Source organism: Phasianus colchicus, chromosome 28, assembly GCF_987193195.1.
Source record: "Phasianus colchicus chromosome 28, bPhaCol1.hap1.1, whole genome shotgun sequence".
NCBI classification, from domain to species: domain Eukaryota; kingdom Metazoa; phylum Chordata; class Aves; order Galliformes; family Phasianidae; genus Phasianus; species Phasianus colchicus.
The window spans coordinates 382,386-403,306 of record NC_143463.1 but is presented as its reverse complement, the minus strand read 5'-3'; the positions used below and the strand labels follow the sequence as shown (position 1 = coordinate 403,306).

The following is a 20,921-nucleotide window of genomic DNA, read 5'->3' as shown; positions in this document are numbered from 1 at the left end:
TGCCGTGCTGTAGTGAGTTAGATCAATCAAACCTTAATTGCTTCTGAGGCATCCGGACAGCTTTCTGGGATCTGTTGAACACCACTGTGTCACAACAAAGCCATAATAATTGATGTAGCACTAAATTGTGCCTTTGCTTTACCCTTACAATTGTGGTTTTATTAACCGAGCAGGCAAGGTGGAAAAATTGAAGGAAAAGAGTAACAAAAGTAAGTTGAATACCAGCTAGTGGCCATTAACTTTGGTTTGATTCTGTGCATATGTGGTTTATGATCCCAACATTTCCCGTGTGCTTTGAATAGCCGGTCCTTGTTTTGCACAATTTCCTTTTCCCTGTGCTTTATATACGCAGAGTGGGAAGAATGTGAGATTCAGTACTCAATTTGTCAACCTGAAATATTTCATTTGAAATTTGGTTTGATGGCTTGGCCGTTCAGTGTGAAAAGTATCGCTCCCAGGTAAGCACTTGGTTTCTCTCAAGCTTCTTTCTTTCCAAAGCAGTGACTGTTGGTCCATATACCTTGGAGAAATTGGGTATGGGTACCAGTATTGCCTCTCTTCCCTAGTAGCTTCCTCCTAGCTTTCTAATAGAGATATACTTAATTAACCAAGGGAGGACTATTGCTGTATTATGGCTGCCATGAGAACGGTTGAACTGACTTCATACTTTTGCTTGTTGTATATTTATGGTAGTGAACAAAGAGGAATTACTTAGCGCTGAATGTGGCTTCAGGGACTGAATTCATCTTTGTAGATTGCATGAAGTCAACAAGTGTAGTTCTCTTATGGCATTTGTTGATTGAAGAGGCAGATTGATAGTCATCAGAGATGAAAAGACTGTTAGTAACAAAAGATTGTTGTTTTTTTCTTTCTCTTTCTGCTTAATACCATTTGTGAGCTGTTGTTGCTTCTATCTTTGTGAAGTTTGCCTTGTTTCCTGGTCTCGTTTCCATGATTCTTCTGGAAGTCTGTTTCATCAGTGCATACGCTGCTTCTTTGGCTACATGCCTGCCCTTTCACGTTCAGCAGATGTCTTACCACAGTGCAGGTCTGTCTTTGTAAAGGCATAGTTCTGGACCTTGAATATAATGCAGTCTGTCTTTCCCTCCTAGTAACAAGAGATTGTGAAGTGCTTTTTGCTCCACTGCCTGTTAGGTAGCTGATGTGTTTCTGACTTTCTGACCGGCGTACAGGCAGTTGGTCCTTAGATGAAGAAGTATGTCTCAGTTAAACTGTACCACATCAGGATCTCTAATGATACTGCTGTACTGACATGAAAATGGAGGAGTTGCTGACACTGCTGTGAAGCAGCTATCGGGATGTTGTTCTGTTGTGTCAGAACGGCAGGTCATCTTTTATGAGAATGAACACAGAGGGAATAAGGCAGGAAAGAGAGTGGTTAGGAAGCTGTGAAGAAGTAACTTATCAGCCAGCGTTTGCTCACTGGGCTTTGTGCTCATTCCAGCTGTGCTCTTGCCATCCCTCTTTCCTTCCAGTAGTGGATTCTCTTGCTCATCCTGTTTTAAACACCTTCTTGTGCATGAAACCCTGCTGCCTGCACACAGTGTGGTTTGGACAGTTGCAGGTGCTTGTCTGAGCGGGTATTGCTGTGCTCTATAGAGAGCATATTTTCTGTTTCCACTGACATTGAGAAATACAGCTCTTCTGTAGCCATCTCCTAAAATGTGAGTGGGAAGGCAAGAATGGATGCCAAGCTGCAAAAGTAAAGGAGGAAAAAGCACACTGCTGCCTTGGGGTGTTTTGCCTTGTTTTAAGGCAGAGGGGTCTGCAACCTGATGAAAATAGCTGAACATGTTCCCAGACCTAGGGAAAGAAATGTTCTGAACTGTTAGGGTTCATGAGTGGAAGGCAGCGATATTAGAAGGCTGAAAACACTTCCATGGCTCAAACTGGCAAACGGAGTGTTGGAGGCTATGGCAGAACTAGAGGAATTCTCTTCAGTCCACTTGTGAGGGTGGAGAATGAGAATTGAGTGCAGGATTGTGGAGTCTTGACCTTCAGGTTCCAGGGGTGAAATGTGACTTTTCCCCTGGTCGTTTGCCTTGTCTGCAAATGCTGTTTTATCCCGTTCCCTTTTGTGTTTTCTCTGGGAAGTCCTCTTTCTTTGTTTTGTCTTATTGCTGAGCTCTTAAAATGAGGAGCAGACTCTAACCTGAAAAGCTATTGTGCTTAGGTGTGGAAACTGCTCTTTGATGAGTGAACCTCAAGTAAATTGGAGCACAGCGTTGCAGTCCTTTCTTCTACCAAAAGATGGAGCAAACGAGCTACTGAAAGGCCTGTGTGGCTATTAGGTTTGCCAAGCACTCAGGAACTGTTCTGCAAGGAAGGTTGGTTTACTGTTTTCTGTTAAATCTTCATACATCTCATAATTTGTGCTAAAAGGAATGAGGCAGTTTGCTATACTGAATTGACCAGGCTGGATGGTAACAGATGGGTTGGTGAAAAAGAGGTTAATAAGGAGACTTGTGTGATCAGTTCTTTTTTCAATTATTTCATCCACTTACATCTGAAAAGGATATTTTAGAATAATCCTTTCACCTCTTGCAGGAACAAGTATGCCTGTGCTGCTGATGATCTGAGCTTCTGCAAATACAGAGATTCTCATCAAGTCAGACAAATTTGCAGAGCTGAGCAGCGGGTAGGAGGAGATGCCGGGAGCTTTCCAGGGCGCTCAGCTGTCTGCCCACGAAGAGCGCAACCTCCTCCATGCACTGCAGAGCCTGGAGAAGAGCTGCCCCAAGTCTCCTCGTGGTGGACGTGGCCTCGTTTCCTGCAGGATCTTCAGTGTCTGAAGGGCCAGCGAGGAGACAGATGGACTGGGGTCTCGCTGCACTCCCTGAAGTCCTGAGATAACAGAGGAACAGAGGCTCGTTGACAGCCGTGTACCCGCAGGGCGCCCAGCTCTCCCCTCCGGCAGGAGGGAGCAGGGGACAGGCACATCGCCTGCCGGCTGCCCCGACATCCCACTGCCTGGCTCACCTTGGTAGATGCACTCTTTCTCGGCCTGCTGCTGATCCCTCACATGCTGCCCTAAGAGCCCTATGAACACACGGCCCTGTCAGCGACCCCAGCTGCTCCCTGGGTGCAGCGTGGAGGGCCAGGGACAGCGGAGGCTCAGTCTCGTGGCTCACCAATGAATTTCACAGCTTCACGGCACAGGGGTCCTGCGGGCTCCGTAGGTAGAGCAGGCTCTGGCCCAGGTAGTCCTGTGCCGCATTCTTCCTCCTCCTCTTGGCCAGCTGGAGAGGGAAGAGGGAAGAGTGCGCAGGGTGGTCCCGACCCTGTCCTGGAGTGTGGGAATGTGCGTACCAGGCACTCGCTGATCTGCCAGAACTGCGCTGTCTGCACCAGGTGCTCCAGCTGCCTCCAGCACAGGAACAATGCGGCACTGAGGAGGGCTTTCTGGGAGGCCTGCCAAACAGATGAGATGGCACCGCAGGCCAAGCAGCAGCAAAGCCCACATCCCCCGGAGCTCCTCCACAGGGAGGATGCAGGAGCAGGGGCTGATGCTGCCATGGGCTGCAATGCTCTTGGTGTTTGGGGGGCACCACGAGAGCAGCACTGCCCTCCCCCAAATGAACGCAATCCCCACCTTGGCCACACTGTCTTTCTCATCGTGCAGCTGCAGATACAGCAGGGCCAAGTTCTTGCACACCTCCTTCTGCATCTTCCTCTTCCCTTGGCCCTCCACAAAGCTCAACATTTCCAAGAAGAGGTCGATGGAGAGCTGCCGCACAGTGCTGGACGCCTGCAGAGGAGGAAGGAAGAAAGGAAGGATGTCAGTGTCAGCAGCTCCACCTCCATGGCAAGCAGGGCCATCACCATCAATGAAGTGGGGGCAGAATCTCTGAGCTGGGAGGCTGCAGGCAGATCACAAAATGACAGAATGGCCAAGGTTGGAAGGACCTCAAGGATCATGAATCTCCAACCCCCTTGCCACATGCAGGGCCACCAACTTCCACATCTAATAGTAGACCAGGCTGCCCAGGGCTCCATCCAGTCTGGTCTTGAACACCTCCAGCGACGGGGTATCCACAACCTCTCTGGGCAGCCTGTTCCAGCACCTCACCTCTCTCTCTGCAAAGAACTTCCCCCTGACATTCAACCTAAATCTTCCTTCTCTCGACTTAAAACCATTTCCCCTTGTCCTGGTATCTACCTTTTCAAAGAGTCGATATCCTGAGGATGGCCCCAGAACTGCTCGAAAGCGTGCAAGCTCTGCCCTGCAGAAAGTCTGCCCAGGGGCACGCAGCGCCTGGAACTGAAGACCGGCCAGGAAGTCCCCTGGTGCGCTGTCACAGGGCAGCAGGAATGGGCACACAGGGCTCGAACCCACATCCTTTGTGTTCTGGGCTCCCTTCCATCCTTACGTCATTAAAGAGTACTGGGAGCTTGCCGGACAGCTCCAGAGCCATGAGGCTGATCTTAGCCCCATCCAGGAGCTGCAGCAGGGTGCTGAGTATTGGTAGGGCTACGGCACGGATGTTGCTGTCTGCGTCCTGCAGCTGCTCCATGATGCACAGCAGGAACATGATCATTGGCCTTGCCTGTGGGAAAAACACGCCTTCCTCTAGGTTCAGATGCAAGCACAGTGAGGTCAAAACAGCTCCAGTGCCAGTCCTGAGGATAGCAGTCAGTGATGGGATAGGCAGAGAGCACCACCTCCTCACTGCCTGGAGAGGTGCTGAGCTGTAGGTGGTCCTGCTACAGCGCTGGGGCAGGTAGGCCCAGACCAACCTGCAGCACCTGTGGCATTCCCGGCCGCCCCTGCTCACCGTGTCCTGCCTCTTGCTGAGCTGCAGCATGCCCCTGAGCACCAGCTGCTGCACGCCCACACTCTGACTCTGCAGATAGGTGGTGAAGAGTTTCAAGATGCGGTGCAGCTCTGTGGTGACGTCCACGCACTCCAGCATCTGTAATACTCACGGCTCTTAGTGCTGGATCCAACAGTCCGCTTGGGGAAAGACAGCAGGGCACAGCCAAGCCTGGATCCAAGGGAGGCAGCAGGGCTTGTGCCAGCAGTGGCCTTGCAGCCTCAAGTTGGCTGCTTCTGCAGCTGTTGCTCACCTCAGTGAGGAAGACTATGGCCACCATCTCCCAGGAGTAGAAGCTGTTGCTGAGCAGCTCAACCAGCTGGTGGAAGATGGGGTCATGCAGAGCACCGGGCAGTTCCTTCATGGCCATGGCAGGGATAAGAAAGCACCATGAGCCCCGAGCCAGGGGGACACAGCTGTGGCTGTGCAGCCCTCTTACCAATGCCGCAGGGGCCACAGGCTGTGGTACTGTGGCAGCACTTTATCCAAGAACTGGGGACCCCCTGGCACCTCGAGGAAGGAGTTCTTACCTGGCCACCACCTGCACGCCCTGGAGGTGGGTGACAGTGCTGAGGAGCGCGTCCCACCCACCCTGCTCTTGGATGGCCTCCATCTGCCTCTGGAGGCCCATGCTGCAGAGCAGCACCTTCAAGGCCTGCACCGTGGACCTGCAGGTGGAGAAGGGTGCGAGTCACATTGGGAGCCCCAGCACTGGGTCCCTGGGTGCAGCGGGGGGACAGGGATGTGGCACCTGATGGGAGTGAGCTGGTGCTGCTGGTGCTCCTCCCAGAAGATCTCCACCTCCTGCTGCGTCAGCTTGGTGGTGAAGGACGCTTGCAGGAGGAGAGCCAGGAAGAGCTCTGGGAAGATGGCCTGGGCCTCCTTCAGGACCAGAGGCAGCTGGAGTATCTCAGGTAGGGTCCTTGCTGCCTGCAGAAAGCACCCGGATATGATTCTTGCCCCATTCCCCAGGTTTCTATTCCATCTCTACAACTGTAGGGATGGAGGAAGGGAGGGGGAGGGAGACCCTGAGAGCTCCAGGCAGGCCTATGGATGGATGTCAGGGCAGGGAGAAGGCTTGGGGGTGGACAGGGGAGGGGAGCGGGGACTCAGGCTCAGTTGAGTGAGTGAGGAACTCATGGCCAGGGCAAGGACACGTGGCCAGTCCTTGATGAGTGGTGACGAGTGCTGCTGAGAGTGGTTTATCAGCACTCGGAGCAACTCCTGCAGCGCCTTCTCTATGGCTGGGGACTCTGAGAGCATTTCCCTCCACATGGTGACAGTGACCCTGCAGGTTCCCCAGGGCTGTCGTCATGGCTGCCCTCGCCTGGCTGATGGCCGTGGGGTGGAGAAGGGAAGGGAGAGGAGCCCTGACAGCTGTGGGCCCCGTACCTGGTGCAGGTGGGGGAGCAGACCAGCAGGCTGCTAACCATCTCCTTCGGGAATTTGCTGGTCAGCACGAGCAGGGCCCTGCCCAGGCTTTTGAAAGCTGCCTTGTCTTTGATGGAAGGCAGGCTGTTGTAGATGGTCTTCATGATCTTTCTCCTGGAGGGGGACACAAGTGAGAATGGGATGGCACCAGAGCAGGGCCCTGCTGCCATCCCCGCTGCTGCCTGTCGGCCAAGCACGGTGCCAGTGCCAGGGATGGAGCAGAGCCCTGAGGGCTGGAGCTGTGGCAGTAGCAGGTTCCCACCTGCTGTGGAGGGAAGCAAGCCTCTGCTGCGAGCACATCTATCATGTGGGCAGCCAGATTGGTGCTGTGGAGGCTTGGCACTGTCATACTCTCGATGGTCGTGAGTAAGACATTCACCCTTTCGGGGTACAGGAGGTATTTCAGAAGGACCTGTGGGAAGAAGGAGAGGAGGAATGACTCATCCCCTGCATGGCTGTGTCGGGGCCTCAGGAGAGCTGGGAGCAGGGGCCGGGCTGGGTGGCGCCGAGGATACGGAGTGTGAGGGCCCTACGGGCACCAGGGCTGCTTGGGGAAAGCGCCTGCACTCTTTCTGACACTGCAGGCCTAGGTTCTCCTGTGGGCTCAGGGTTTGCTCTTTGTACCTGAAAGATAGCAACGGCTCTGTTCTCAGGGGAAGCCTCGTGGTGGAGCAAAGCTAGCTGCCTCTCCCAGACCTGTGGCACCTTGGGCTCCTTGTGCTCCAGCGACAGTCCTGGAGAGGAGCGCACACAATGTGAGTGAGGGGCCTGGGCACCTGGAGGTCTGAGGGACCTAGCCCAAAGCAACTGCTCTCACTTGAGGTGGTGATGAAGGTGAAAAGCTGATGGACAGCCTTCATCGCCTCGTCTCTGGTCCTCTCATGCATGGAGGTGCAGGAGAGGAGGAGGTGCCCGGCCAGCTTCCCCAGCACAGGGAAGCGTTGGTTCTCCTGGCACCTGTGCTGGAAGACGGCGGTTCCCATGAAGCAGTAGCACAGCTGGGGAGAGAGGCAGCAGAGGCGCATGGCTGAGCGGGGCAGCAGGGCCCAGCCCAGGCTCTGTGCAAGCCTGGAGACAGGTGAGACAGGTGGGTTCCAGCTGGGGAGCAAGGACATGGTCCCCAGAGCTGTGCACACCAGAGCGCCCTACCTCTGGCAAGGAGCAGGTGTTGGTGAAGGCGAGCAGCCTGCCAGTGCACATCGCGGCCCTCTCCTCCACGGCCACCAGCTGGCCCATGGTGAAGGGCAGCAGGAGCAGTGGAGAGAAAAGCTGCCGGTGTGCCCCCAGGACAAGGCACTAGTCCTTCTGCTCACTCCCCAGCTGCAGTGGGGGTGGGTGCTTGTGTCCCTGTCTTACTGCAGCCCCGCCGCCCTCCTGCTGCTCCCCACCCATCCCTCTGACCCCACAAGGGCTGGCCTCAGGCCAGCATCCTCTGCCTGTAGCAGGCCCTGGGGGGACCTTGCGTGGATCCCCCCTTCACAGCCTTGAACCATCCCCACAAATCCCAGCTTTGCTACAGCCAGACCTCCAAGATGTTCTGCAGCTCCACGTGGACAGTGGTGCTGGCACTGCCCACTAGTCCTTGCAGCAGGCGGTGCAGGGCCTCCATGGTCTGCAAGAAGGACAGGGGTCAGGGCAGCCATCCTGGCAGCAGAGGGGCATCCCAGGTGGTGGTGTCCAGGAAGCATTCCCAGGGCTCAGCCCGTACTCATCTCCATGCAGGATGCAGCATCCCGGTCTGTGTCATCCTCGTGGTGAGGGAGATGGAGGACAGTGCTGATGGAGGTGTGCAGGAGGCCATTCTTCTCCTTCTTGGGAAGCAGCCGTGCTCTGCTGCAAGGGGAGAGAGGGCAGAGGTGTGATGCTCTGCTCTGGGCCCCCAGCTGGGACCAGTGCCACCACATTGGCCAAAGCTGGGCTGGGGTGGTAACTCATGGTAGCGATGGCGCTCATGGCCTGCTACCACAGCTCCACATCTAGGCACTCGGTGGGCTCCTCCTGCAGCAGCACCTGTGGGCACAGCAGGATGGGATGGGACATTGCAGTGTGCCCTGCACGGTGTGTAGAGCCAGGCATTCCATCCCAGCTCCCGGTGCTCCCCTTACTCAATGCACTGCGCCACCTCCAACGCACAGGCACACAGGTGCTCATGAGCCTTGCTGTCCTTGAGGGAGGCTGTGCAAGTGGTGTGGATGCAGGTCAGAAAACTCAGCTTCTGTGCCTGTGCCTGAGACAGGGAGGGGACTTACAGTGCCGGCATCAGGGGACCCCGGCACCCTCAGGGCACGGGCGGGCAGGGGCAGCCAGGGAAGCACAGGGTGCCCGCTACTTGGGGCTGCATGTGCAGCAGATGCGGATGCAGCTCAGGGGATCCTCCTCCTGCGGTGACAGGACGGAGGCAGAAGGATCCTCAGCTGAGCCCAATGGCCCTTGCAGGGGCTGCACCTCACACACCTCATAGGTGCACCACGGGGGTGCAGGATGCCCTAGGTCATCCTTGGGCGATTGCCTTTGTGTGCCAAAGACAAGGGAGGCTGGGGTATTTGAGATTTTTGGCTAAAACAATAGAACTTCTGTGCTGTTGTTAGCAACTGCCTTTTACAAAGCATTCAAATAATTAGGAAAAATATGTTTCTTGGAACTTGTATGTTTAAAGCATTGACGCCATTGGACACTGACTTCCTGTTCGGAACCTGACCAACTTTTCTTGCCCTCTTCTGAAGCGGGAGAAAAACAATTCCATCCTCAGATAAAGCTATGACCCTGCAAAACAAGAAGTGCTTTTTGCACCAACATCGAGATGACCTGGAGCTTTGCTTGCAGCACTGAGCAGGTGAGCTACAAAGAAAGCAGACACCAGGTGTTTTAGGAAACTTTCTTCCTGGTGCAACTCTGTTTCCACTAAAGCAGGTACACTCAGGTCTTAGCAGTTACTCAAGGAAAGCTGTAGCTTCCAGAGCTGGGCACAAACATGTTGCAGTTAATTTCTCATCCCAAAGCCACAAATCAGCAATGCAGGCAGAGAACTAGGCAACAGCTGCAGGGCCCGTGCAGTCTTTGCTGATTAACCTATAGACACTGTGCAGAAGAAATAAGCAGGAAAGCAGCTGTCAGAATACTTCACATTAAGAGCAAGACTTATGTTACTCAGCGTCAACGTTAATGAATACCAAGAGCTTTCTTTAAGTCTGCTAATTGCTATTTATCTTCTAAGATGCTTGTAAGGACCAATAAATCATGCATAGTGTCATACTGCAAGATAGCTCGAGTATGTAGAAGCATTGATGCAAGTGATTTTAGAAAGAAGACAGGGAGTAGGGGGACAGATTTAAGTTATTCTGTATGGCTCGTCAATGTCAGCACCTAGCAGCAGCAGTCAAACACTCAGATGTATGTTCTTGTAGAGCATCCTTGGCTTCTCAGAAAGATTCTGGTAGCCACATTTCCCATATTCTTATTAAGCCCAAAAGTCTGTTGTCTCCTCGACAGTAAAAGCATATTTCAAGTATCGCAGAGGAGACCTGGATTTGATCAAGGTGTCTGACCAAGATAAAACTAATGGAGAAAGACACTCAGCTGAAGAAAAAACAAAGTAAACTGCCAAAAGACAGAAGACTGGGAAGGCACCTCTGGCTGTGCAGAATGTGTTGATTTTGGAGGGGAGGGTCTATGAAAGCTGCAAGTGCTCATTTTGCAGTTTCTTTTCGACCCTATTTACAAAACATCAAGCAGGAGCCCACTGGTGCACGTCAGCGTGTCCCTGTTTTTGTTCTGAGTGACGCTGGCCCAACACATACTGACTTCCTTTGGAGCCCAGTACGCCTTTTATGTCTCTGAAAATGATGCAGGGACATTTTCTTCAACGTTCCCTTTAGGATGCTTTGTTTACCAAGGCTTCAACAAGGTGTATGGGAAATGAAAAGTACAAAGTTCTAAAGGAGTGACCTGCACACCGTCTGGGTGCTGGAGCTGCTGGCACCACGCAGAGCAGCAGCACAAGGGCTATTTGCAGGGAGCTGATCCAAGTCCTCCAGGCTGACACCTGTGTGCCAGCAGTGACTGCGGGGCTTTCCTCAAAGAGAAAAACCCAGCGAGGCCACGGGCTGCTCCGCCTCCAGCATCACATCCTGGTGGGACGTCAGTAATTCTCCCCTCGTTGACTCAGAGCTTCCCTTTCAACTGAAATCGGTCGGGTCTGCCGTACAGAACTCCAAAAGGACCCAAACGTTCTTCAGACCTTGATTTTACCCCGACGCCCGTTGCCTGGTACCAGCGTAAGCCATCTCCCTGCCGGCTTGCAGCCCCGCGCCGTTTATCAGCCGATCCCCACCTGCCCACGTGCGCTCCGCAGGCTGCGTGCAATGCCCAGCTGCCGCTCGGCGTGCCCGAGCTGCCGCAGCACTCGCAGCACGGAGCCCTTTGTCCAACGACGGCGCGGCGGTACCGAACCGAGCTACGATTTCGTGCAGCGGCACTTGCGAGTCTTCTCTCGCCCCGTCTGTGCCACGCGGAACGGCACCGACCGAGCCGAAGCAGCGCCTGCCAGCAGCGCGACGTGCCGCTGCCCGAGTTGAGAAATACACTTGCCGCCGCTTTGCCTTCGCTGCATTTTTCTTTATTACAGGAACACCGCACCCCTCAGCGCCGAGGACTCTCGACCTAACTGTACGTGCGCAACACACGCAAACGAAGCATTTACCGATTACCGAATTCGAAGTGTTAGAACGCCGGAAGCTCCGCCCGGCCGCGTTCCCACAGCCAACGTGGCTCCTCGACAGCTTCACCCGCTCTTCAGCGCCTCCCCGCCGCTCGGGGCTCGCCGTGCCCTTTCTCAAAATGGCGGCCGCCAGCTTCACCCCGCGGCCGCCCTGCCCGGGTGACGGCCGGCGGGCCGTGGTGGCGGCGCGGTGCCGGGCGACCGGCCGGGTTTGTCCGCTCCTCCTGGCTGTGCCGTGCGGTCGGGTCTCGGTGGGGTCCGGGGGCTCCCGGGGTCGGTGCCGCTCACGTACGGGACGACGCTGCAGGGCCGGGATCGGCGGCAGCGGGGTGAGCGGGGCCGGCGGATGCCCGCACGCTGTGGCGGTGAGCGATGCACAGAGCTTTAGGATGTCTTTCCAATGTCTGCTTCCTTCCCAGGTGGCACCGAGACCTCCCGTGTGCCTGCGGGAACGGCGAGAGCGGCTGCTGAGGCTGTGAGCGGTGGCTGATGAGAGAAGCTGAAGAGAGGAGCCTCAGAATTGAGCTGATGGGTGAATCCCAGCCTTGGGATTTGCGTGCTCTTTGTTCAGCAAACACGTCTGGCCCCCGATTGCTTTAACGGACCGATGTTGTTATGTGGCACCAGACAAGGTAGGGAATCTGTGGGACTTGGCATGCTTGCATTGATGCTTCTCAGCCTGTTTTTGCTTTTCTGCAGTAGCATAACAGCCTAGGTATCTCTGTTCTCCTTCTTAAAAGTGAAATGTGCTTTTGAAGTTCCTTTGCTTGTCTGATTTTCTCCAGAGGAGAGACCTTCATCCTGTGCCTGCTTCATTTCCTGACCTCTTGTGGTAGTTGCAGGCACGAAGTGCTAACAGGAACACAGGACTAGATCCTTAGATGTTTGGTTTTTTTTTATTATCTGAACCTGGTAAGTAAGTGTATGCTAAATAGGAAGCTTCAGTTGAACTGCAAAAAAATCATCTTCTTACTGGCTGGCAAATAACTGGTTTTATAAGTCAGAGGTCCGGAATTCCTTCAGATTCTCAAGGGACGTTCCAACAGATATGCCACGATCATGCCTTTTTAAGGTAGCAGTAAATGGAAGGATTGGGTCCAGTGAAATCTTTCTAAAAGAGAAACTGCATTAGTTATATGGTACCAAAGAAATCATGGAGTTGAAGTGGCTTTTATTTCATCATATGATGCATCTGGTTCTGTGAGCTGCTGCTCAGAACTCAGTACTTGCTGACAAGTAAGTAGCATTGGTAAGTGTAAAAATAATGTTGTTCCTCACAGGAAGGTCTAGGTCAAGCATCTAGAACTAAATATAGCCCTGCTTTCCATTTGACAGATTAAATTCCCTTTAGCTTTAGCTGCACGGTGTGGGGGGACTTGTATTATTGAGGAGTATTGATCTTTCTGGGTTTTCTCGCTCTGTAGATACATATCTACTTATCTCAGTGTCCAAGAGAGAGATCCCAGGGCACACAGGTTTCTTGGACAAATTTATGAAGCTCAGGACAACACAGAAAAAGCTGTTGGGTGTTACAAGGTAAGCGATCCACTGACCCCCTGTAATGACCAGCTTTCTTCCTTTGTAAGTGGACTTTTAAAATGCATCTGTGCTGTGCATTCCTTAAGCTCAGAGAGAAAATGAGTTGTGGACAAATTGTATGATGTACATTTTGCATTGCCAAATCTGTCTATGATGTACTTAAGAAAGGATTCTTTTTTTGGTAGAATTGGCTTCAGCTTTTATTTATTTATTTTCCAGTTGATTCTTTCTTTTGTGTCCTGTCTTGATCTTTGTGGTAACTGCTACGATAGTCTTCCCATTGCCCTTTGGACTAAGGGTCTGTGCCTGCTGTGGAATTGCCAAGCAGGGATGACGGTAATCTCCAGAACCCAATACAGAAGGATCTGGTGCTGAAAATTGTGGAGCTATTCTGCAATAAAGACACCAGTGATGGAAGAGCAAAATACTGGGTTGAGAAAGTGGCCAGGCTGCTCCCCAGGAATCCTGCTGCTCTCAGATTGAAGGTAAATTCCAGCTTCTCATCTCTGCTCTGTGCCTTGAAGAAACTTTCCGTATCTGACTGGGTGCTTCTAGCATGCCATCTAGTCATCTCACAATATTTCCTTGGCTAAATTAGTTTAGCATTAGTTTAGCATGAATCTATTACATGTTAATTTCTTTGCTGTCTGATGTTTTTGTCTAGCTTGCTTGAAAATTGCAGCTCTGGGCTTTCACATGCATTTTAAGGTTGAGGTGTTCAAAAATGTGGGGAAACTGTGTTAGCAATAATATCCAAGAAGTTGAGTTTAGATAGGCAATACTTGATGTGTCTGTTGCGACTAAGCTGCTTTTTAGTTTTTTGAGTTTAAAAATGCAGAATGTAGGAAGTGCTGTCATTCTCAACTACAGTGTAAATGCTTTCATCAGTTATGCAGTGTCAATTTGGCACTTAGTTTTATGTAGCACAGCTGCAGGGACACAGAGGTTCTCAGAGGCTTCTGTTAGCTTTCTGTTGTCTTATTTGGACCAGCTATTCTGTAACAAGGTGTGCTGTCTCTGTCTCAGATAGTCTGACAGCCTTAACTTGGCATCTACGAGAGGCACAGTGAAGTTTTTTCCCCTGTTATCTCATTTCTAAGATGTTGGAGTAATTCCAGCAAGTCTGTAGTCTGTGTAGCGGAGGTGAGCAAACTGTCAGGTAATGTGGTTGTTGAAAAGGCTGATGTGGAAAAAAAAAAATTAATACGTTGCCTTGATGTTTAATAGGAGAAGTTTCAAGAATATAAAGTCGAAGATGGCTGGAATGAGCTCTTTTATGTGACTCAAGCTGAACTCTGTGTGAGACCCGATGACGTCTACCTTAACATCAGACTTGTTGCACTGTACCACTCACGCAATAAGTTACGAGATGCTGTGCTCCATGTTCAGGAGGCAGAGAAGAAAATACCTCTGGAGACAAGCTTGGAATGGTGCTCCTGTGTCGTAAAGACACTTGAGGTATTTAACCATCTTTTGATCCTGTCATAATCTTCCATATCCTCAAAACTGGTCATAGTCTGTTATTTTTGTTCCACTGACAGCTATTGCTCAAGTGATTTAACTTTTCCAAATGAAAGTCTACTGAAGCCAATTGTTTAATGGGGATTTTCTTCCTAAAGTTAAACCTTGCTTATTTTCTTACTTCAAGTCTAAGCTGGATATAGCAGCTCCATCAGGGGGAGAACTGTTCAAAGAGTTCCTGAAACTTTACTGCCGAAGGATATGTTAATGCCTCAGCTGTGATCCTGGGTTAGGTAGCAGTGTGTCCTGGAGAAGTAATGTCCTTGCCTTCACAGAAAGATGGTGGTTTCTCATCCTCTGATGAACTTTATTCTTTAGGAATGCCTCAAATCAGCCCAGGACTTGGAACTTAATACAAAGAATTGGGGAGCTATCAAGAGCAGTCATCTACTGGCTCGTTCTAGCTTTATTAAAATGAAGTTTGCTTCGGGAGATGTCCATCAGCGCAGAGAAGCACTTGAAAGGTATTGTTTCATCTTTACTGCATTTAAAAACCAAACAAACAGAAACAATCCAGAAGGGAATATGTTTTTCTGAGTCACAGAACATCTAGCAGGCATCAGTTTCCCTGAGTAACCAGTTTGTGGACAGGAGAGGAGTTTCTCTGTGCTAGTGTATAATCAATGAAAATTATATAAAGGAATATTATATAAATCAAATAATATCAAGATGTCATAATAATGAAATAAGCAAGAGAGTTAGGCATAGCAAGACAAAAAGAATAAATAGGATGCTTACCCATGTTGTGGGCTTGCTCAGGAAAGACCAGTGGAGTGGATCATCCAAAGAGGGAGAGATCCTTCCCCACTGGTAGTGAGCTCTTAAATGGGTCTAGGAGAGGTGGAGCCAGGCTCCACCCCTTCCTGCAGCACAGGTGAATTGCTTTCACCTGTGCTCCCAGGGCTGACTCATTGCTCGCCTCAGGTGACTAATCAGAGGTTCAGGCCGTGACTCAGCAGTTCCCATACACTCCACCCCTTCACGGCGTGAACCAATGATCAGGTTGACTAATAGGTAAGCTTTTCCTAATACAGAGACCCGCTTATATCACGACACTTATACAGTTTCCATCGTGACGCATGTTGGTACAATTCAAGACAAGTGACGATTGGTGAACATTGATATTCTTGTATGGGCCAGTGCTCGATGAAGTTACTGGAGGCATGCGGTTGTCAGGTGCAGGTTCGTCCTCTGCTCCATCAGTCCCATGTAGGCCATCACCGGGTGTCGCACGTGATCTGACTGTAACACTGGAACGCTTTGATGGCATTTCGTTCCTTGCGGTGATCCTGAAGGCTCGAAGACTCACGGGGAGTAATACAGATGTTTCAAGGGTACCAGGAGGGGAAGGTCTGCTCTCCAGGGCAAGATACAGGCCGTCCTTCTATCCTGGGTCAACACTTCCGCTTGTACTGGGGCATGTCCCGGCCGCCTGTACCACACCTTCTGGCCAGATATCTGTGGCTGCATAACTTTGTCAGGCACCAAAGGAGGTGTCCTGATCTGCCATAGGGACATGATGGGGGTCCCTTTAGCAGTGAAGATCGGAGTGTTGACCACAATATCAGTTGGCGATGTACCTATTACTGGAGGAACTACTGAGCCTCCCACCTCCAACAGTCTCCCCCAAGGTGCAAGTTGGCCACACCACTTGGGTCCTACCTGCACCTTCCAAGGCCATTTTATTCTATGGGTGCCTGGTTCTAAATTCTCAGGGGCAGGGAGCAGAAGATTATTTTCATTACCAATCTAGGTCTTACCTGATAATCAGTGCCCGTAATTTGGATCCTAAGCAGGGTGGCCCATGTTGTCTGCAGCATTCTCAGGGCACTGGGTCTGCCGTCTCGGGGTCTTTCATTCAGGTCCCGCAAGGTTTCATACAGTCTTTTCGTCCACCCCTGCAGGGACTGGGAGTCTGTCTTCAGGGCAGTCTTAAGAATACCATTATAACGTTCAATGAGGCCTGCCCCCGTTGGATTATATGGCAGGTGGAATCGCCATTCGATGTTGTTTTCTTCTGCCCAGCGCTGTATCGTTGCACCAGTAAATTGAGTCCCTTGGTCGCTCTCGATGACTTGAGGTGTCCCGTAGGCAGACATCAGTTTAGTCAGTGCCTTGATGGTATATGCCTGGTTTGCTTTCGGTACTGGATAGGCCTGCAGTAGCCCACTTGCAGTGTCGACGCAGGTCAGAGCATATCTCGCCCCCTCAGACCGAGGAAGGGGCCCAATGTAATCAACCTGCCATCGTTGCAGAGGATTGTGTCCTCTAGCAAGATGGGCTGTCGTTTCCGGCAATGATCTCGGTCTCATCTTAGAGCAAGCGTCGCAATGCCAGCATGCCTGGACGATGTCAGGTAGCTGTATGGGCAGCCCCCATGCTTTAGCAGCTGCCCACATTGTCTATTGTCCCGCATGCCGTAGCTTCTGATGTAACCAACGGGCGATGTTCTCAGATGGTGAATTCTCAATCTATCAAACTCGGGCCAGCGTGTCAGCTTCATCATTTCCCGGTGACTGTAGGGGCTGATGACCAGAAACATGTAGACACATATAGTCCTGTGTTTGACTGTATTCCATATGTCTAACCACATGTCTTTGCCCCAGATTGGTCGGGCGTGGATAGTCCATTCTTGGGTGGCCCACTGTGCAATCCAAAGAGTGAGCCCCCGGTACACAGCCCAACTGTCTGTACAGGTATTCAGGATACCATCACCGGGTTCCTTGGGTATAACCATCCACATGGCTTGCAGTTCTGCCCGTTGGCTGCTCTGACCATCCCCCTCGTCAAACCAGATTGTCTCAGTCGAAGGATGGTATGCTATCGCTCTCCACTTGCTCGGGTTGCCCTTGCTGGACCCATCCATGTACCAGGCATCTTCAGGGATAGGATATTTCCCCTCCTGAACGGGGCTCTTCTCTGGTGGAGCGACCAGTGTTTCTTTTGGTGCATCACAATGATAGGTCACTGGGCCTAGGATCTTCTGAAGCTCTTCTTTTAAGGCTGATGAAGACAGACTGCTCCTTTGGCTGAGGTAGGCGACCCATCGTGCCACTGTTTGTGCTTGGGCCACCCCTGTCTTAGGAAGGTGGGTCAGACCTTTCACCCACCCCTGAATCGGCAGAGTGGTCTTAACTATGACTTCATCCGTCTGGGTTATTGGCTCTACTGCCTGTAATGCTGAATAGGCAGCCAATAACTGTTTTTCAATCATACTGTATCTTTCTTCTGCTCCATCCCAGACCTGAGACCAAAAACCAATGGGGGTCCGAACAGAACTCTGGCGTTGCCACAGGCCCCAACCAAAGCCATCTTGAGTAACGTGAACATCCAACTCAGCTGGGAGGGTAGGATCGAATATACCCAATGCCTGGGCTTGTTTAACTGCCAGTTTTGCCTGTTGGAAAGCATCCTGTTCTGTTTTCCCCCAGTCCCATAGCTGTCCCTTTTTTGTGAGTCTGTACAGCGGCCTTAGCAGCTGCGCTAGGTGAGGTATAAAGGAACGCCAGTAACCCAGTATACCTAGAAACTTTGCAGCTGCTTCGATGTTGTAGGGACTGGGAACGCCTGAACCTTATCTAAGACAGCACTGGGCAGTACTTGGGTCTTTCCTGACCAAACCACCCCCAGGAATTTTACGGACAGGCCCGGACCTTGCACCTTCTGGGGATTTATAGCCCATCCTCTCTGCTGTAAATAGGCGGTTAATGAATCTGCCGCCTGCCTTAATGCCTCCAGTGAGTTGGATGTCAGCAGGAGATCATCAGTATAATGATACAGGTTAACATCATCAGGTTTTTTCCAATCAGCCAGGTCACACGCCACTAGATTGTGACAATACGTTGGTGAATGCACGTACCCCTGTGGCAGGACCTGAAAGGTCCACTGCCTGCCTCCCCACGTAAACGCAAACTGATCTTGCGATTCCTCAGCAATCGGGATACTGAAGAACGCGTTTGCTAAATCCAGGACACAGTGATAGGTTTTTATCTCCCTACTCAATGTGTCCATTAGGGAGGCAATGTTGGTTATGGCCGCATGAACAGGCGGCGTGACCTTATTTAACTCTCTGTAATCCACTGTCATTCTCCACGTGCCATCCGACTTTCGCACTGGCCGTGTGGGGGAATTATATGGGCTGTGTGCAGGTCTTACAATGCCCACTTTTTCTAATTCCTGCACCGTTCCCCATATTTCATCTTGCCCACCCGGAGTCTGTACTGCCTTACATCAGTAATCCGGCGCGGTTTCGGCAGGCAAATAGGCCCATGTTTCACATGGCCTCTTAATATTGCCTGCACTGCCCGGGTACGGATACATCTCTGTCCAAGTCTGAACTCTCCCACAGTTGTCTGGAGAGCCAGACCCCATAGAATATCTATGCCCAAGATGTATTCCTGCACTGGGGCAATACACACCTTACACTCCCGGGGTGGGAGACGCCCCACCCTCAGATTTTTTTCTATTAGCAACAATGAAATCTTCTAAGTTCCATGTTGTTGTTGGCATTCTCTCTGTAACCCTTACCCTTGGTTTCTTAGGGTAGGTCTGAAATTTTTGGTTGTCCTTTAGCTGTCTCCAAAGCTGGAGAAGAACATGGTTGGGCTGGCGGTCAATCTTAGCAAATTGGACCCCAGCCCGAATTAAATCATTAAACATAGTGAGCCCCATCGAGAGCCCCATCAGCATCCTACAGCTCCTGGATGCTGTCACCCTGGCTGTCCGTGACTGTCCCAAGCTGTCCCCCCTGCCATGGTGGCACAACTGCAGCACGGTGACATCCTCATTGAAGAGGTGACGAGGAGGAGTACAGGGAGAGGGGCTGGGGACAGTCGGGGGACACGTGGGGTCTGGTGCAGGTGTGACATGGGGTTGGTGGTGTCACCATTGTTGGGTGCCACCTTCACTGGATGCCATTGGGTGACACTGAATGTCACTGTCTTCAGGTGACGCCGTGACACAGGGTGACCTCGATGTGGAACAGCCGTGACGCAGTGTCCCCATCCCTGGCTGTCACTGTTGTTACCGTCATCTGGTGTCACCATCACTTGTGTGCCACCATCTATCGGGTGACACCATTCCCTGTACTCTGACCATCACATGGGGGCAGGCACAGGCGGCACCACGCTGTCACCATGCTGTCACTGAGCCTCTCACTGTTCTTTGTCACCCCTCCAGACCTGCCTACCGCAGGACCCGGTGACACCGGAAACCTCTGGTGCTGTCACCATCGTCTGCCATGAGGACGGGGACATGCACGGTGGTGAACTCTGTGCCACCACCAGAGGGGACTGTGTGACACCAGCGTGGCACAGCCGTGATGCGGTGTCATCACCGTTGGGCGTCACTCCTGGCAGCTGGCGCCGGGTGTCACCGTCATGCAGAGGGGACAAAAAAAACCCTGGGGACATTGAGCCGAAGCTGGGGACACCGTGACCACCTGGAGGACTTCCCAGGGAAGTGGGAACACCACATGACAATGTCACACCACCAAAATTGGGGACATCCCTGTGTCACACCCCAAAGCTTGGGACACCTTCATGGCACCCTGGTGGTGTCATATCCTAGAGTTGTGAACACCCCCCAGAGTTTGGGACAGCCCTCTGGAGAAGCCATCTGTGCCCTCCCCCACAGAAAACATTGTTCCCATGGGGCGGGGTTGACACCCCTCACTTTTCTAATTAAGGTTTATTTTTGATAATGGGGGTTGGGGGATGTCCTCCCCATGTAAGTGATAAAGGGCAGAGCAGCGGCTGTGGGGCTCCATGTGTCACACTGGGGATGAACTCTGGGGACAGAGGTGACTGCAGCATCCTGGCCCCATCGCCCCTATGGCCCCATAACCAGTACAGCTCCATCTCGTAGCCATCCCTCGTCCGTATCCCACAACGTTATCCCATCCCATATCCATCATATCCACCCCACAGCCATCTCAAACCCATCCCATATCCATACCCCCACATCCTATCCCCATCCCTAACCCTATATCCATAGCCATTCCGAATCCTTATCCCCACATGCATCCCATGTCCATTCCATCTACTTATCCCATGCCACTATCATCCCAATCCCATCCCGTGTCCATATTTCATCCCCAATCCATCCCACCTTCTTCAGTGTTTGTCCCATGTCCATCCCAAGCCCATCCCATATATATTCCATTTTCCTATCTCCCATTCCATATCCACCCCATATCCATATCCCCACACCCCAACCCTACATTTCACATCCCAATGCACATCCAACATCCCAACCCCAGCTCCCAAGCCCAGTTCCAAACCTCATATCCCAACCCCACATCCAAGCCCCACCTCCCACCTGTCAATCCCATTCCCATCTCGCACCCCCTATAGCAGTAGGGCGCACCCCGAGGCCCCACCCACGGCCCGCCCCCTGCCGCGCTCCTCCCACCAACAGCGCAGCGCAACGCCGCACCGCCCGCGGGCTCTCATTGGGCAGGTGCCGGTCCGTCCCGCCCCCGGGCTCTCGTTGGTCAGCGGCAGCGGCGCCGGCTCCGATTGGCTGAGGCGCGGCGCGCGGGAACGGCCGTTGGCAGCCGGCTCAGAGCTCTTCTCCCCTCAGGCGGCAATGAAAAAAAAAGAAAAAAAGAATAAAAAAAAGAAAAAAAGAGTGAAAATGAAAAAAGAAAACCAAGATGAAAAAGAGAAAAAATAGAAGAAGACAGAAAAGAACGAAAAGAGAAAAAAAAAAGAACAAGTGCAATGAAATGAAAAAAGAAATGAAAGCATAAAAAAAGAAGAAAAAGAAAAAAGCCCAAAAAGGTCAAACAGGTAAACAGTCAAGAATAACAGCTGAGAAAAGACTGGATGGCCAAAATGTAGAGAAAGCAAAGCAGAGCACAGCAAGGGAAAGCAAGG

At 51.9% G+C, this 20,921-nt stretch overlaps 2 protein-coding genes and 1 long non-coding RNA gene across 5 annotated transcripts; 1 reads left to right on the top strand and 2 right to left on the bottom strand.

Moving 5' to 3' along the window:
* Positions 1-2,692: 2,692 nt before the first annotated feature.
* Positions 2,693-5,205, bottom strand: LOC149914710 (maestro heat-like repeat-containing protein family member 6). Its single transcript, XM_090125826.1, has 8 exons — positions 5,089-5,205; positions 4,797-4,934; positions 4,392-4,568; positions 3,614-3,769; positions 3,331-3,432; positions 3,179-3,260; positions 3,001-3,060; positions 2,693-2,865 (listed from the first exon to the last, which is right to left on the bottom strand). The coding sequence occupies exons 1-8, from the start codon at positions 5,203-5,205 to the stop codon at positions 2,693-2,695; spliced, it is 1,005 nt and encodes a 334-aa protein (XP_089981952.1).
* Positions 5,206-5,719: 514 nt separating this feature from the next.
* On the bottom strand, positions 5,720-7,426 carry LOC149914709 (maestro heat-like repeat-containing protein family member 7). The gene is made up of 7 exons (XM_090125925.1): positions 7,416-7,426; positions 7,084-7,264; positions 6,891-7,000; positions 6,527-6,678; positions 6,228-6,380; positions 5,914-6,123; positions 5,720-5,882 (listed from the first exon to the last, which is right to left on the bottom strand). Exons 2-7 carry the CDS (start codon positions 7,247-7,249, stop codon positions 5,720-5,722), a joined length of 954 nt encoding a protein of 317 aa, XP_089982051.1. The 5' UTR covers positions 7,250-7,264; positions 7,416-7,426.
* A 3,772-nt stretch (positions 7,427-11,198) lies between these two features.
* On the top strand, positions 11,199-16,498 carry LOC149914708 (uncharacterized). 3 transcript variants are annotated; one of them, XR_016460298.1, is made up of 7 exons: positions 11,199-11,312; positions 11,403-11,615; positions 11,769-12,219; positions 12,408-12,519; positions 12,742-13,007; positions 13,750-13,980; positions 14,362-16,498. It is a non-coding gene; the product is annotated as an uncharacterized LOC149914708 (long non-coding RNA). The 3 variants fall into 3 exon arrangements; XR_016460299.1 differs by lacking the exon at positions 11,769-12,219 and having other exon boundaries at positions 12,795-13,007; XR_016460297.1 differs by lacking the exon at positions 11,769-12,219.
* Positions 16,499-20,921: the final 4,423 nt, after the last annotated feature.